At 44.3% G+C, this 17,871-nt stretch overlaps 1 protein-coding gene across 1 annotated transcript in view; it reads right to left on the bottom strand.

Moving 5' to 3' along the window:
* The window catches only part of VOPP1 (VOPP1 WW domain binding protein), a 61,320-nt gene extending 44,095 nt beyond the window's left edge, over window positions 1-17,225 (bottom strand). The window contains exon 1 of the mRNA XM_056485615.1: window positions 16,862-17,225. Coding sequence (XP_056341590.1) covers window positions 16,862-16,912 — 51 coding nt within the window. The 5' untranslated portion in view covers window positions 16,913-17,225. The remainder of the gene's footprint in view (window positions 1-16,861) is intronic.
* Window positions 17,226-17,871: the final 646 nt, after the last annotated feature.

Below are 17,871 nucleotides of genomic sequence, written 5' to 3'. Positions count from 1 at the left end.
ACAAGAAACCCAGCATGCCAAGTCTACACATTGGTACAAGGAACAGTAGGATTGATACTGCTGATATGCACGTTTTTATCTGAAAACTCTTTACCTCTTTTCTTTTGGTGGTTTCACTGCCTAGAACACTTGGATGGTCTCTCTTACCAAAAGAGGTGGCAAGTATAAAATCAATCCTAATTTACCAGCTCTGTCACCAGTCACAGAAACATAAAATTGAAAAATTGGACTATCCAGAAAAAAAATGTAAATCATTGGATTATGTAAAAATATTCAGGAAAAAACCCCAAATAAAGCAAATTAGAGCAGCAGACATAAGACAGACTTAGGAATGTATAAACTCACCACTTAATGTAGCAAACATCCAGCTCCATGGATATTTCATCAGGCCATATCAATAAAATTTGAAATAAGTATCTATGACTGTCTTAAGATGTTCATTAAAGGAAAAGGACAGCACCAAAACCAGCTTCAGCATAAATTCCCTAACCTAGACCCTATTAGACCAGAAGGAGCTGAGGAAGGTACCATAAACTGGCACAGCAATGTCAGGAATACAAACAGCCCTGCAAAAAATCTGGTGCTTAGAAAAGACACTACCAATACTCTCAGCCTAAATATTATATGGATCTGTTTTAAAACAGTCTGTAAGGCTGGAAAAGGTATACTGGGCATTGCCCTCTGCATCCTACACTACCACCTTCCCATCTCATTAGTGACTGGTGAGGAATGGTGATTATTTGAAATATATCTCTCCAGTATTGCCACACTCCTTGCCTGGATGTGCAACATTCAGGACATTACCATGAGATGCTCTCGATACAAAAAGGAGGGAAGACAGATTTTTATGAGCTATTTATTAAATATAAATATTTCGTGTAATCATACAAATTAAGTATGTAGCAGCAGGTAAACTCCAGATAGTGGCAGCTTGATATGAAACTAAGTGAAATTTGAGAAACTGTATTTTTCTGATCTTGAAACTGTGCTTCCTTCATTCCTAAGGCAAAAACAAAACAGAAATGCTCCTCTGGGGTTTTTTGTATCTGTTAGGTATCCTTAAGGACACATCTGCAGAACAGAGATGTATAAAGGAAGGGTGCAGCAGCAATTGAGTCAAGATCCACCCAACCCAGCTAATGTGCTCTGCCAGGATATGGCAAATATGTTCTCCTCTCTCCCACCCAGAAGGACTTGAGTCTCTCTTGCTCTCCTGGAAGTGAACAGAATTTAACTCCAGGAGACAGAACCTCAAACTTTTGTGCTTCTTTTCAACATGATGCACATATTTATGGATTATATGCATTTGCATGAAATGTATAAATATAGGTGAAAAGACCTATTTTCACCAGCATCCTAACTCTATCAGGAGATAGTAGCAAAATTTTTGGGACATTGTGTACAAAAGCAGCAAGGACAGAATTAGCTATCTATCTTTCTCCAATGCACACAAGCAGATTCCTCAAACTCATCACGTAAGCACTTCCCAAGACAAGGCCATGCTGTTTTATTGTAACCAGCAGACCTAATGTCTCACTCTTTTCTGTCTTTCAGAAAGTTCCTGGAAGAAACTTTCTATATTCAGTCTCTGAATGGGGTAGAATTGGAATAAACGACGCAAACACAGGTCTCTCTCTTCAAAGAGCATCTAAACCACTGAGTGATGGTGAAGCTTCCCACCTAGATTAGCACCTTTTTCCTTTATAAGTGGGAAAGAGGGATAATGTGAACAATTGACATAAAACAATTCTAGTATACCCCATCTAGGGCAGGAACACTTTCAAGGACTCATGCAGAGGACACAAAGGAGACAAAACTAGCCTCCCACACCCTGGGTGAATGCCAGGCTTTTCAGAGAAGTTCCATTCTCATCACACATTCTAAACCTGGACTTTCAATTCCCAAGCTTTTGGAAGTGCTTAAACAAAAACAGCCTTTGAAAGTTTGAAACTGTTTTGATGTGCTGTTATTTCTATTTTGACCTAATCTACTCAGCAGCATTGACCCAAGTTCACAAAATATTGACTGTCTTAGGACTGCATATTCAGTGAATGATTAAAACCAAAGGGAAAAAAAAAAAAGGAAAACAAAGAGCCTCACACAAGCATTAGTTCCTGTGGTATTTCAGAGTGCAGCAGTATGAAGACAACAATAAGTTTAACAGATTTAGTCAGCTATCCAAAGAGGTGAGATGCAGATGGACACTTTCATTAATTTATATTCTACACAAATAAATACTGGCATAACTAACAGGCTGAGGTTAATTAGATCATCAGAAAGCCATTAAGTCTAGAATGCAATCCCAATACAAGTACAATGGAGTGGTAAATGTGCAAATGCATAAATCAAAAGACCAAGGGTAAGAATCTGGAGGTATCTATTGATCTCAGATTCTCCACTAACAGGACACACTGAATAAACAGTTGTGTTACAATTGTACCAATTGTGTTACAGTTTGATAATTCCCATGGATAAGAGTCCAATCCAGGAAATTTCCCTCCAGACCACTTACACACCTGTAGAGATTCATACCATTGACAAGATGCCTTACTTGGAACTTCCAAAAATTGCCCATGTTTATAACTTCATTTGAAAGAAGGGCTTGTTGTGAAGTGTTTATAGTAAAGTCAAAGTGGTTGCCTTATACTGAACTGGAGTAGGAAACCAGGAATCAGAAATCTTAAATTTCTAATTCTGCTACAAACACCCTGCACAATATTTTCAATATTTTCTGCCCACTTACCCATCTGTACAAGGCTACACATCTGAACTGGATGTGACTGGAACATGCTATGACATATTTAATATTGCTTAAGTACTATGAAATCCTTCTGTGAGAGATGGCAGGCAAGCATACTTTTGGCATTACAATCAACTGCAAAATTCTGGTTTCCCATAAAAATCTAAGTACTGGCAAGGACTTCTGAAGTGTAACAGCATGAATTGTTCTTTATTTGATTACTTGTGTTTGAATAAAGCATGAAGAAATACCATAAATGTACAAATAGATTTAATCTAATTTGGAAGATGGATAGTTGGAGAAGCTGTTACCATGAATACAGAATGTATATCCAAGTCTAGGACATTATTAAGAAATAATTTCTCCTCCAGAACAACATAAAGCACTGAAAGGGAAAAGAACAGTAATTTTTTTCAGCAGCTGAAGAGCCAGGTATTAAAGTCAGGCACACCATGTAGTTTTGCCACCTCCAGCCCATGTTGTAGGAACAAGTATCTGAGTGTGAGCACCTCTGTCCCGGCAGGCACAGGCAGGGTGGGCAGGAGCTGTACCCAGCCCAGCAGAAGGACGCCAGCCCTGCCAGCTTCACCATCATACTGGTGCCACAGGCACAAAGCTGGCACATCCCTGCCATCAAATGGCTGCAAAAACACCTGTCAGGCTGAGGGGAGTCAGGTCCAGACACATCTGGCAAGCCTGCACAGACATGAGATCAATCCCCTTGAAGGAGTCATTTGTTCCTGCAGATGGCTTCAGAGTCAGACCTCAGTCCTTCCTGACACTTCCAGGTGTCTGTAACCCTCACACAGGAGGCAGTCACCTGCAGGGACATGTCCAGGGAGTCACCAGCAGGGCTGAGGTAACACTTGCAAATACTGACATTGAGAATACAAGTGCCATCCCTACCACAGTGAAAAAGGCTGCTAAGCTTTCTCTAGGCAGTATCAGGAAACCCAGTACTAATTGTCCCTTCATAGGCTTGCTTCACATCATGTCTAAATGTTCTTGCTTGAAGGAAAGTCTTTTTACAAAGGGTTCCTGCTTTCAAACCTCTAGATTTCTTTATTTTTAAAGCTTGCTGCAGGAACATTTCAAAAGAGAACTTCTTAAAGTTATTAATTTGGCTCCATCAGGCACTTCCAGACAGCAGGATATTTGCAGACACTGCTCATTTATTTCCTCCACTGGACTTGCTTTTGGAAATCTTTTTAACTGAATCTATTTAACTGTACTTGAGCCTTCATAAGAAATTTAATATCTTTGCAGTCTATTTTCTTCAAAGGGAACAGATGACCAATTAGGACTGAAGCTCAAACTCCAAAACATGGAGCCCATTCTGCTCCTTCCTACCAGTGAGAGTTCTGCCATCACATCCAATACAATTGGTATGCTCCAGATGAACCCCAGGGTTTGTGTCACAGACTAGCAAGCCACATGGTCAAAGCTTGCATCTGGAGGTTTCAGAACAAGGAACATTACTACTAAAGTCAATCAGATTATACATTCTGCACAACACTGGCAAGGCAGACAAAAGTAAAGCAAAGCCTTGTATGGTGTCTCTGCACCAAATGTAAAAACTGCCTTCATGCCTTTTTATACCATGCTTATCCACCTTGAACTGTCTTATCCACATGAAACTAAGAATTAACGTTTTTCTTTGATCCTAGGCAGGAGTTTACATACATACCTTTCATTAAAATTGATACAAATGAGATACCATTTCAGTTTCACTGGTTTTAAAAAGTTAACATAGTACACGAATTTTGGTTTTCTTCTCTTTTCACTACTTCACACTTGCCTATCAGTCCAGATAGGATTATTCTTAATGTATCTGAACAGATGCAAATTAAACAGTTTTCACATTGCAGAAGCTCCCGTAACAGCTCTAACACATCCTTACATGCTTCTGCACAAGAACTCTCAACTTTAGTCACATCTTTTTCCAGATGTGTAATTTGAGACCGAAAAATTAAGTCCATTAGGCATCTGAGAATTTACATGGCATCAAAATAATTTCATATTATCCATGGTCTGTGCCTGCCCTCGTCCCCTACAGTTCACAGGGTGCTGCGCATGCAATCTCCTCTGCCCACTTTCCATCTACATTATGCAACAACCATATGTCTATTAAAAACATTCTCCTAACAATCTTTTGCCCTGACAGCAACAGCAGCATGTTCCAGGGTTGATACCCTACTAAAAGGAGAAGGCATAAATACTGAGGAGAAGGGGTCTGTACACAAGGTGGACAACTGCAACAAGGAATCACCCATTCCACAAATGGAATTCCTGGGTGAAGCTGCAAGCTGAACTCTCAAATCTCTAGTCTAACATCCAAAAACAAGAAAAAACAGATATTCAGGAAAAAGGGACAGGATGGCAATCTGTATTTCTTCCAAGGGAAAAGGATTTTAATTTTTTTTTTTTTTTAAATCTGCATCCAACACCTAAATGCAATACATGGAGAATGGATTTATAAGGCACTTTTAAGGGCAGATGGTGCAGCCTTTCCTTCTGCAAGTAGGAAAAAGTAAAGACATTATGGAAGAGACAAAACCCACATGGGAAGTAGTTGTGCCAGGGCTGAATCATAGATGGAGCTGAAGAAAGCCTAGAAAAGAAATAAGAGAGGAAAGCAAAGAAAAAAACCCATATTTTAAAAAGAGAACAGGGATGCAGCAGCCAGGGAAGTGGAAACTATTGCAAATAATGAAACCAATAATGCAGAAAAGAGAGAAGAAAGCCATCCTAAGCCAACAAGGGTGGAACAACAGTCCAAAGCAAGGCTGGGAAGAGGAGAAGGAAACCAGGTCAGAGCCGTAGGTGGAGAGAAGATTATGTGGCAGCTTGAAGATAAGGTTAAACAACTTGAGCTTCAGGCAGCAAGAGACAAGGAGCTGAAAAAGCAATTCAAGATAGAGAAGACATAGCTGCAGCAATGAGAAAAGGTGGCAAACTGTACCTTCAGGATGATGAATGGGAAGGCAAATTAAAATCACACAAAAGAAAAATTAAAAATAACCCCAAACCCACAACAAATAGCCAGCAGCGACCCAGACTCTAGAAGCTGATCTGAAAACCACAGGAACATTTTGAGAGCCAGGACAGATGTTCCCAAGTGAACTACTGGCGCTCAGAGAGTTTCTGTTGCTCGCTTCCTCCCCTGCCACAGCCTTTATCCAGCTTCCTGCCTTCTCCCAAGCTATCCTGAGCTCACCCCTGCACAGCTTTCTCAGGACTAGGAGACTACAAGGAACAGCACCCTTTCCTCCACAGTTTCTCCCTTGACTTCAGTTAGCATCAGAGAGCCTTCACTGGCTTTGGCAGCACCTGATTTTATTTTTTTTTTTTATTTTTTTAATTTAGTCACTTTCCTTTCTGCAAGAGAGGAATAAACCTATGAACTGAGATACAAGTAAGAGTGGGGCTGAAGCACACATGGTCATCTCAGTTGTCTCAAAGGCTCTGGAAATTGTCCAGCATCTCCCAGACACTTCTCGGGGTGAGGTAGGGATAAGAGGTAGAGGTACTGGCAACTTCAGCATGAAAAACAGACAGTTCTGGGAAGGAAAGAAAGCAAAAATGGCCCAAATTCATGGAGAAGCAACATGAGTTCCCTCCTCCGTCATCTGCTCTGCCTATGCATTGCACATCCTCACAAGGATGCCACAGGCAGGTGGCACAGGCCTATCAAGAGCAGCTGGATACCTTCAGTGCACCTGTGGAACAGGTCTCACCACAATGTGGGGCCGGGAGAACAGCAGCTGATGTCTCACCACAGCAGCACAGGAGCAGCGGAGCTGCGAGGTCTGTGCAAGAACACACACAGCAGGCACAAGTGTTTCACCCTGTGTCACGGCCCAGCACCCACTTTTTCCAGCCCTTCATCACCGTGGATGGCTATCACAGAAATAAATGCATATTCACAAGCTATTCTTAGCGTTCACCAGAGAGGCGATTACCAAATTACCCAGTTACATAATCTCTTTTATATAATCACTACGATGCTTTCCTCCTTATGCAATGTGGACAGTGACCGTGGCTGAAGTGGCTGCTTCCCCAAGGAGAGCTTGGCAGCTCTGGGGGTGGATGTTCTGCATAGTGCAGGTGCAGAGGAATGACAGCAAAAGCTGCTTCAAGGCAACCAAACTTTTCACTGTGTGTGCCTTCAGTCCAGGGAAGACACCACCATCCCTGCCCACAGGGCTCCAGAAGCTGCACAGAGCAAAGGCCACCTGCACCTCAGGCTGGTTGAGACAGCGAGACCAAAGGCACCCAGCATCCTCCAGGCAGCCTGTCCCAGCAAGTGGGAAGCAAGTGGGATGTCTCCATTGACTTTTAATGGCCTTTGGACAGAGCCCAGGATTAGGGATTTAATAAAAATAGGAAGTCAAGATTACTACAGAATTAAAACAAGCTTAATCCAAATCTCCTTGGCTTTGTGCCACAGCTGTGCCCATGGTTTTTGTCAACAGGGAAAACCAGGTGAAGCTGCAACCTAAACGTGTTCTCACAGGATGCCTTGTGACAGGCATAGATGCACACAGAGCTGGCAGTGTGGGTCAGCATAGCCGTGCTAGGAGGTTTCACCAGCCAGCTTTTGAGCATATTCCAATGTGTCCCCTACAACATTTTCATTGTATCCCATCCACGCATTCTAGGAACGCTGCAGATACCTATCCAGACGACTGTCACATACAGGGTATAGTGAGAGCAAACTTGCTAATATTCACCTTGGGCTTTAAGGAGTCAGCACATGAAAACAACAAATCTAAGACCTGGATTTCAGAAAACAGAAGCTCTAAGATCTACAGATCACTTGCAGATCCTGAAACACTTTTCTATCACATGCTTCAAGTTCAGCACTAAGTTCAGCCGGTTGCATGGTGCCGGCATTATGCAAAATCCCCAGACTGCCTTAGGTTTTCCTCAGCATTATGCAACTTGTAGTATCTGGCTATTATTAGGCACTTATGCCTCCCCTGCTCCCCAGCTTCCCTAGAAATACAGGTCATCCTAAGAAATACGAGGCAAACCCAGCCTTAGTGTAGCACTATAACATACTTTATGCAGGGACGCATGCACACAAGTTTAGGAACAGAGCCACTATCAATTCAGATACAGAAAAAAAAAAAAAATGAAGCAGCCTAATGTTATCTTACACTATCTCAAACTACAGGATGACCCAGTTCTGAAGAGTTTTAACCCAATCCCATAGGCTATTAGCATTTCTGTATCACAGCCAGGAAATGTGAATTGCTTTAGTCAAGAAGAGCAGAATGGGTCCCTGATGCAAAACCCCATTGCACACAGTGGGGCCCATCATAACAGCACTGCTTGATAGCTCAGGATTAGCAGGCATCCTCTGCACCATTGCTGCTCAAAACATTGAAAATCATGGTTATCATTACTAATATATGTTTGGCATAGGCAAGACAGCACTCAAGATAGGAGCGTCTTACATCAGCCTGAAAAAGAAAAGCAGACTGCGAAAAAGTAGATTTAAAATTTCTTACCCACTCATCCTTCCCCCTTTTTTTTAGGCTAGACAATTGTCTGACCATTTCAAAGCAGCATATTCAGAGATCATGTGTCCTCTCCTTTGAGCCGAGATTTTGCTAAAGTTAATGGCACTTGAACAAATGAAGGTGAACTTTTATGCCCATTACCCTTCCTGTAATAGGTTAAATCCCTGGCTCCAATTGCAGCAGGGAAATAAGGCCCTTAGCTGGGAGCTCACACTGTAAGAGAGCCAGCAGTGAATTCCTGGATCTCACTTACACCAGTATTGAGAGAATTATCTGTAGCGATGAGCAATGTATTTTTCCCCCTGAGGAGCAGAAATGAAAGAAAACACTTGCTTGACTCATCCTTGCCTGGTTTTTGCATTAAAAGCTGAAGCACTTACAGTCACCCACCAACCAGACTGAGAAGTGCCTGCTTCCACATTTACAGATATCATGAGGAAAGCAGAAAATAATTCACTAAGTTACCAGGTTTTCTATCCATTTTAGTGAAGAGATTTAACAAAATTGGGAGAAACAAAACACTGAGCAACACCTGAGCAATTCCCCAGATACAGACCCTTACACTGCCTGTTGTCATATCACCACATCTAAACAGGGCTGCACAGTTGGACATCAATCACCTGTGCTGACACTAAAGGGACTGTGCCAAAACTAGAAAGGTATAAACACCTGGCCTCTTCTGATTAGACAAGGGGCATCCTCTGTCCAGAAAGGGAGAAATACAGACTCCAACCAGGACGCACAGAAAAATTTAGTTGGTCTGCCTACAGCCATCAGACATGCATGTAGAAAGACACAACTGTACCAGCCAAAAAAAAAAAAAAAGTTTGCAGCAACTCAAAAGAAGCCTCAAAAGTATCTTTGCTACTACAGTCATTGATTTTGTTTTTCTTTGCTAGTATATGTTCCCTGACAGAGCTCCTAATTTATTGGCAACCAAACCCTCTGGATCACAGGCACACTACCCGCTTTTACCCCACGGCAGCACAAGCCTGTCACTGTAACTACATTGCTGGCAAGACCAAGCTAAGAAGAGTAGGTCTACAAAAGCATCATTGGGTGTTAGTGCCACTGACTGAGACCCACAAAGATGAACATGCTCAACAAAATGTTCCTCTCACATCAAGTATAACACGTGCTACCCATCGTCTTCAGTCTGCTGTCAGTGAGATCCCTGCCACCTTCCCACATGCTCACATTCCTCTCATACTAATTTCATCCAGGGTTCTCCATTTCTTCATACCCCCAGGGAAGATCTAGACTGGAATGCATGTAACTAGAAAAGCAAAAGAAAACATTAAATGCAATTACCTTACAAGGACAAATCTTTAGAGGTATTGGCTGCATTCCTGGAGTCCACAACCCTCACATCTTATTCCAGCAGCACAAGCCCTGGGAAGGAAGGATCCATCCCCAAAGCTATTGCCAGCTCTTTAACTGCCTGATGCCTATCAGTGTCAGAGGTGGGAGACCAAGCCAGCTGGCAAAGCATCTTTCCTACTCCAGCTGGAAACAGTGACCTGCTTGCAGCAGGCTCGTGTGCAGCCAGGACTGGAGTCTAGGCACAATCCCATCACCCTGCTTCATCACCCTTCACAACCAGACACTTTCACCGCCTCTGAACTTTGAAACTAAGGCCCAGATCACTTCACAGTCACTTTCAATGAATGGCCAAGGTTTTGGGGGTTTTTTTAGACCTCCAAATAAGGGAGGTGGAGTGAAGGGTGTAGCAGAGGAGTGCTGTGTTTGTAGTTACCCTTGGCTGGACTCATGGACAACAGTCCATGCTGCAGCTGATGCTGGACCTTCCCCAGAAGTACAGTTTCCATCCATGACTCTCTCCTGACCCACAGATGAGAAAGACTTGGGGGGGCCATTAGCTCCTGGTTGAGCAATTCTGCTCTGAGAGACACTTGGCAGGTGATTTGGGATAATGACAAGACTAACTTCTCCAGAACACTATCTATTGGCATTTTTCAGGCAAAGGGAAAAAAAATAAAAACCAGACTCTGCTAGTTTCCCCTTTTAGGAAAGCACAGAAAAGGTCTCCCAGATTGCCTTCCACTTCTGTACAAATGCAGCATCATCTAGGGACATAGTTTAGTGGTGGACATGGCTGTGTTAAGTTTGCCATTGGACTCAACAACCTTAAAGGTCTTTTCCAGTCAAAAAGATTTTATGATTCCCATTAGGAGATACCTGATGTATTGAAACAAGAAGCATGCTACCAAAATGAGCATACCTCCTCCAAGCCATACATTCTCCCTCCTCCCTTGCAGCAAGTTTCATCATGCTATACCACTGCACAAACCTCTGCTGAACCAATGCAAAACTATTCCCTCTCACTTTTTTCCCCAGACCCTCTTTTGTGGCTTAGTCGTTCACACCATCAGTGAGTTGATAGGATCCTTCCGTGGCCCCAGGGTCACTAGAGCTGCAGGATCCGGTAAAACCAGGGATTAGAGACCACCCTCACCAGCAACAACCCACACCTTCACTGCATGAGACACAGATAAGATACCACTTCTTGCTAGATCCTTTCCTTTAAAAAAATCTACCAGACTGAAAGCTGAGTCATTGAGAAAGAAGGAAGAGATTTTTAGCTGAGCTATTTAAAACACAGGTGTAGCTAACACCTATTTAGCACAAAGTTGAAGACACACTTCTGAAGAAAGATGTTTTTAACTCAGCAGTGATAACTCTTCCATTTAGTATGTGAGAAAACTGTCAAGATACATTGTTCCTAAAAAGGAAAAAAAGAAAAAAGCATTCAACAAACCCAGATTCTCCTCTCATGCCCTTCTGAAATGCCAGGCAATGCATTTCATCCCATATATTACTATTCTGATATGAGGAAAGTGATAATATCCACTATTTAAGACCTTAGCTTTCCCTTGTCTTGAAACTGCTGTTTAATGCCCAAGATCCCAGGCTATGTGCCCAGACTTCAGACAGACCTAAGATTCATTTTCCAAAAAACACTATTTAAGCAAGCAAAAAAACTTTTAGAAAGGCTTTGTCTCTTGCTAGTCCGAAGACAGTTTATATTTGCCATAACAAACTCTAACAGGATTTCAACAAAACCTTCAGCAGAACAAACTCAGCTGCATTGTTGAGGATACAAAGCAATAGTGTTGTCAAAAATTAGACACAAAAAGTAAAATATGCTAGCTTTATATAAGGTTTTTTCATATGGATTTTACTTTAAATCACAATAAATTTGAAGTAAATTGGTAGCCATCTTGTCCCAGCAAGAGATATTTTTAAATATTTAAAATATTTTTTATTTTTTAAATTCTGTAGCATAAGCTTAAGCATTAATCTGTTTTTGCCTGTAAACTCAGCCTACACTGATGACCAGAGCAAGTCCCTATATGGGCATACTCATTGCAATTTTTCTAAGTCTCTTCTTAGTGGAAAAAAACCAAAATGAATTTGTATTAAACCAAAGAGTTTCAACTGACCCCTTGTTTAAACTGATTTTAGCTAAACCCATTTTAAAAGAGCACTTGAACTCTAAGGGCTTGCTTTGGCCAAGTTTAACCTTCCAGCCACCTGCATTAGCTGGTGGAAAGTACCAAGAGGAAAGAGAGTCAGGCAACTTCCCTTTTGTGAAGAAAGTGCTAAATATTTTTGACTGCCATAAGAAAATACAAACAGATTTTACAGATGCTCCTTCTAATTTAAACAAAAAAAAACCCAAACCAACCAAGCCCAGAAAACCCCATTTGCACCTCCTCTTAGAGGATGCAAATGGCAGTCGGCCACCCATTCCCTACCCACAATCAACACGAATCCTGTCTCCTCCTCAACAGGAGCAAAGTGAGAAAAGTGTGTGAGCTCAGTCCTCCCGTCTGGAAATCACAGCCCATCTCGCTGCTGTCAAGAGGCAGGGAAGGCTTGCCAGCACCAGTTGGATCTCAAAACTATAAATTGTAAGAAAGCTCTTTCCTGCCTTCACTCAGCAATGCAATAGATGCTTTGCAACCAGCTGCAGGAGGGTAAGGAAAAAAAACCCACCAGAAATTGTTTAAGCTGCTAAATCCATTATGTAACCAAAACTAAAAAGCAGGGGAGGATTAGTGGACACATCTACACTAAGAACTCTGCAGCAGAATTTTTGGGATAGATTTTTTTTCCTCCTTTATTCCCCCCAGGCCCCACTGAAAGAACAAGAGTTAAACCAATAGGGCAGCATCTCTATTCCACAGAGAGGGACATCACAGAGACAACAACACTGGTGTGCATGCACATTTGCACATTCAAGGGTACATACACTCTTAGAGTACTTTATATAAAGGAAAACCTGACCACTAATGGAAAAACGGTAGGATGGGATGGTCCCCATAATCCTCACAAATTCCTGAACTCCACCTGTGCCTACCATGATTAAAACATGTAGGTTTTTTCTTTAAGAAAAGGGTTTCCTTATCTTAACATTCTTGTTCCTACAAGGATTAAAAAAAACAAAACAAAACAAAACAAAACAAAACAAAAAAAAAAAAACAAAAACAAAAAAACAAACCAAAACCTAAAAACAATCAATGAAAAAGCACAAACAAACCTCTTCAGGAAAGACAGAAATTTTTTGTTTCTCTGCTTTGATAAAATCTCTTCTGTTGAAGTCCACTTACAAAAATAATACTAAAAAGCTCAACACAGCAGTTAACCAACTGAGGAGCACCAGCCAACTTTGCTTTTACTTAAACAAATCTTGTATGACAGACTGTCGGGAGTATTTCAATTTTCTTTCAAGATAACACATTTTGCTGTTACTATGACATGTCCATTTTCTTGTTCTTTTTAAAAAAGGCACTTGACTCTTGTGCAGCATCTCTCATCGGAAAAATTAACAAGAGCACTATAGTGATGACTTTTTTCAGCCATCCAATTATCAGTGCTTCTATCAGCATCCACATCATAGTTCTCAGTAATGAGAAATTCAGTGTGCCAAAATATCAATGCTAGTACTTCCAGAAGTGAGGTTCTCAATTTTTTACAGCCACGTGGAAACCTTTGTAGAGGGATTCTCACAAACACCTCACACCACCTACAGCAACTACAGCAGGCCTTGCTCAGCTAAGAAGCTTAACCTAAGTATTCAGACACTTGTGCTAGTGCCTAGATTCTCCTGGATACAATATAGGTGCCAATTAGAGGTTTAGGCATCTAAAATTATTTGACAGTTTTGAAAGTTGAGACTACCCAGCAAGCTTCTCTGCAGCAGTGACAATAAAACACCTTTATTACCACTGCAGCACAGACAGAGTCCTCTAACAGCTCTGTGTTAGCTCCCTGAGCTGAGCTTCAGCTACTGAGCTCTCTTCCATCCAGCACTTCTACAGCTTGGGAAAGAGAAAGCAAGCACTCAGTCTGAGAAGTAAGCCCCACAGAGACTCTGGTGCCCTCATTCAGGCTGAAAATAAGCTTGCTTCATCGGGGGGTGGAAGGACTGACTGTTTAGTTTTAGTTTTTCCCCATCCCAAAGACACCACTATTCATTAAAGTCACATTTAAGCTCAGACAACGAAAGCCCTTGGGATCATTGATAAAACAGAAGCAGAAAATCTTGGTATATATGCCCCAAACAATCATCACTTCAAGGACCTCTTCAAATCTTTCCATAAGAGCCAACTGAGACAAAATACAGTCCTGTTGACAGAATCACAAGCCAAGCTAGCAAGCAAGACTACTGGTTATTTGTGAGTGCAGAAATCACACACTCCAGTACTGTGGGTATACCAGACATCCAGGCTCCTGGTGGAAAAGGGCATTACAAGCAACAGCAGTTAATAACACACTGCTATCTCCAAGTAGCCAAATTAACTTGAAAAAGACAGATAAAGATTTAACAGTCTTCATTTCTTCCTGCAAGAACCAAAATTACCTGTCAAATTGTCCACCTCATTTTACCTTACTCGTTAAACTGTTCAACTGCAATTAAGTCGTGAGCAAAACACATGGCATTTTTGGATTTCTCCCCTAATAACAAGGTCTTCTCAGAGCAGAGCTTTCTGGGTCCTGGGGCTGGAGATTTTTCTTCCACCATGGTCTTTGTGGTTGCAGTGAAAAAACCCTTGTCACACAAGAAAACTCAAAATTAATTCCCCTCTCCAACCATCACAGTGCTCTGGGTGTTTCTGCAATTAGTGCATCTCAAGCTTGTCTAGAACAAGGACTGGCATTTTAGCACCAAGAGCCAGTAAGTTCTTATGTGTAAACCCTGCTGCGATGGTGATGCCTTTAGTCACCTTCATGAAACCAGCAGCACATGGAAGCTCCTTCCCCTGCCCCTCAGCCCCTCTTCTGCATCTTCTGCCTTTACATCAGGAATAGCAAACCATCATTTCCTCATGGGAGACTGCCACAGACATCTACTGACTCGGCTTCAGCCTGAAAGCCACACACACACCCAAATTCACACCCACCATGAACTTGAGGTATACTTAATTGTGAAGGAGCTCATTCCTTTCACCAATATAACCAGAATCAGTGGTTTTGCAACACATGAACATTTTACAACAAGTATTTTGGGTAATCTAACCAAGGAAAACCTGGTTAGAATCAGTAAACTACTGCATAGCTCTCTGATGGACTAAAATGGGTTCCTCCTCACAGTACCTGGGGTAACAGAGCCCTTTGCAAAATGATCAATGAAAACCATATTTCTTAGCTCATGCTCTGTTGAACAGTAACTAAAATCATGTTGAAGATGCAAACAGATTTAAAAGAATTGCAACAATGTTATCTCAGATAATATCCAGTACAGAACTTTGTGCAGAAGACAGCAGAAGTTTCATGTACCAAAAACCTTCAAAACAACCAGATGTCTCTGATTAAGTTATTTAAACCCCCAGCACTCTGGTTTGGGGCCTGTAGAATACAGCCTAATTTACATAGCATCTCATTTTAATAGGCAACCTCAGAATTTCCAAGAAAGAAAAAAAAAAAAAAATCCACAAAAACAGATGGCAAAACAAACATTCTAGATTAAAAGAATGGGGGGGGGGGGGGAATCCACAATTAAAACCAGTACAAAAGCTTAAACAACAGCAACACTGGCTAGATCCAATGAGGATTTATGCAAATTACTTTTTTCAGGCACGAATGATCTTTTTCAGCAGAATGCACATTAAGAGAGCAGAGACATCTAATCAAAGAGATCCCAGAGGGGCGAAACCTTTCACAGTCTCAGATGAACACAATCCCTCTGGGAAATGCTGGTGTTTGTTTCATTTAATCGACATTTTGCTATTCCTGCTTTCTGAAGAGCTGCTGTGGAGTCAAGAGCAATTGAGGGCCAGGATCAGGGCCAGGTTTACAGGCAGGGTAAGCAGATGCAAATCAATTAACTCGTAAAGAGTTACACTTATTTACATTAAGCAATGATTTTGATATGAGTGTTTTAATGGGATGATGCTGGATGGCAGAGTGGGCAACACACCAGAAATCATTCATCTACGCAGGTGGCATAAACATGTAGTAAACATGATTTCCATGAATTATATCCACTACCAAAAGCAGTAATTTCACAGCCAGCACTTGGTTTCCATGTATGCGTTTGGTGGCATGCCGTTGTTTTAGAAAAATTAATTCATTTTCTGTCTAAACTGCTCCATCACAGAGGCAACACAGCTCTTTCACCTCACTGACACTTTCAGCTACATTGCCTCTGGGCTTTGTGAGCGCAGAGATGCGCCTCAGACAAGCCCAGGGGTGTTCCCGAAGCCACCCCGGCACGCTGCCACCGCACGTGTGGCGGCGGTGGCTCCGGCACGCTGGCAAACCTGGCACCGGGGGCTGCCCATGGCAGCGTGCCCGCAGGGTCTGTGCCGTCCCCAGCCCCAGGGACAGCCCGCCCAGAGCACACCGACCGACCCGCTGAGAGAAAGAGCCGCTTTCCCAAACCCCGATCCAGCGCCAGCCCAGCCCACGGCAGGGAGGCTGAAACTAGACTATCTTTAAGGTGTCTTCCAATCCAAACTATGATTCTAGAACTGCGTGGCACAAATTCGCCCCTCCAATTAAGGAAAGCTCCTAATTCACTGGTTATTTTGTTGTCGTAAGTGCGAGAGCTGCGCTATCCAGGCTTTCCCAGAAGTTTAACCACGCTGCTCGGTGCCGCCGCGGCTCCTCGAGAGCTGGTGATGCCGCACACCTCCACCTACCTCGCGATGGACACTCTGCCCACGAAAGGCCACTTCAAATGAAAATAAGAGATGCACCTTCGGTTTAACCCTCACCGACAGGCGCAGGCTTTGCGTCCCCTGGACAGCCTGCTGGGAATAGGCAGCTTCCAGCAGCCTGTGCCCCTGCGTACAGGTCCCGCGTTTCTCCGCTCCATCACACCGCGGATAATCCTCCTCCGCTCCGGCAGTCAGCCCCGGACCCCGCGGACGCCCGTGCCCATCGCAGCCGCCGGGTCTCGCCCAGCCGGCCCCGCAGCTCCCCCGCGCTCCTCACCGCGCACTGCCCGTGGAGCCGAGGCATCAACCCCAAAATAAACCACTGCGGGCTGCAGCTCCAGGTGGCGACCGCCGGACCCCGCGGGGCGAACAGAGCAGGGCAGCGCTCCCCCCACGGCCCTCCTCACCTCCCACAGCAGCGAGAGCAGCAGCGCGACCCCGGGGTGGAAGCGCCTCATCTCTCCTCCTCCTCCTTTTCCCCCTCCTCCTCCCGCGGCGGCGGCGGGCTCGCCCCTCCGCCTCAGGCGCGCTCGGGCGCTGCCGGCCGCGCCATCCCCGACGGCGGCGAGCTCCGGGCGGCAGCGGCGCACGGGCAGCCCGGGAGGCGGCGGCGAGCAGCCCGCACCGGGGGCAGAGGGACGAGGCGGGGTAGAGCGGCGGCGGGGCGGGGAGAGAGGCGGGGAAGCCTGGCAGCAGGGCGGGGACGGGCTGACCCGCCGATCCCCTCGGCGGCGGCGGCCGGAGCCGAGCGGAGCGGAGCGGGGCCGGGGCGGGCGGCACCGAGAGGCCGCGCACCGCCGCTGAGGGAGGGCAGAGCTGCGGCCCGGCCCCGCCCCGCGCCGCTGCCCGGCCGGGAGGGGGCGGCGAGTGTCCCCGCGTCTGTCCCCTCGTGTCCCCGCGTCTGTCCCCTCGTGTCCCCCTGCCCCGCATCTCCCCCTGTCACCGCCCCCGACCTGCCCCCGGCCCGAGGGGACAGTGACGGGCTCCACCTTAGGGCCCCGCGGGCCGCCCGTGACCGCCACACCGCTTTCCCGCAAGAGTGATCTTCTGGGGTGAATCCAGAGAAGGCCACAAGGATGCCCGGAGGGCTGGAGCATCAATTCTAGGATCACTAAAAGAGTTGGAGCTTTTCAGCCCGAAGAAGAGAAGGTTCTGGGGGCGCTTTGGAGCAGCCTTCTAGCACCTAAAGGGGAGTTCTAAGTAAGATGAGGAAGGATTTTTATAGCTGTAACGATAGACCAATGGGCAATGATTTGAAACTGAAAGACAGTCCCTTTAGGTTGGACATGGAAGAAATTTTTTCAATGAGTTTGAGACACTGGAACCAGGCTGCCCAGGAAGCTGTGGATGCCCTGTCCCAGGAAGGGTTCAAGGCTGGGTTGGATGAAGCTTTGAGTAGCCTGGTCTTGTGGAAGGT

The sequence above is a fragment of the Oenanthe melanoleuca genome, chromosome 2, assembly GCF_029582105.1.
Source record: "Oenanthe melanoleuca isolate GR-GAL-2019-014 chromosome 2, OMel1.0, whole genome shotgun sequence".
NCBI lineage: Eukaryota > Metazoa > Chordata > Aves > Passeriformes > Muscicapidae > Oenanthe > Oenanthe melanoleuca.
The sequence above is the reverse complement of the archived record's forward strand: the minus strand, read 5'-3'. Positions and strand labels throughout refer to the sequence as shown.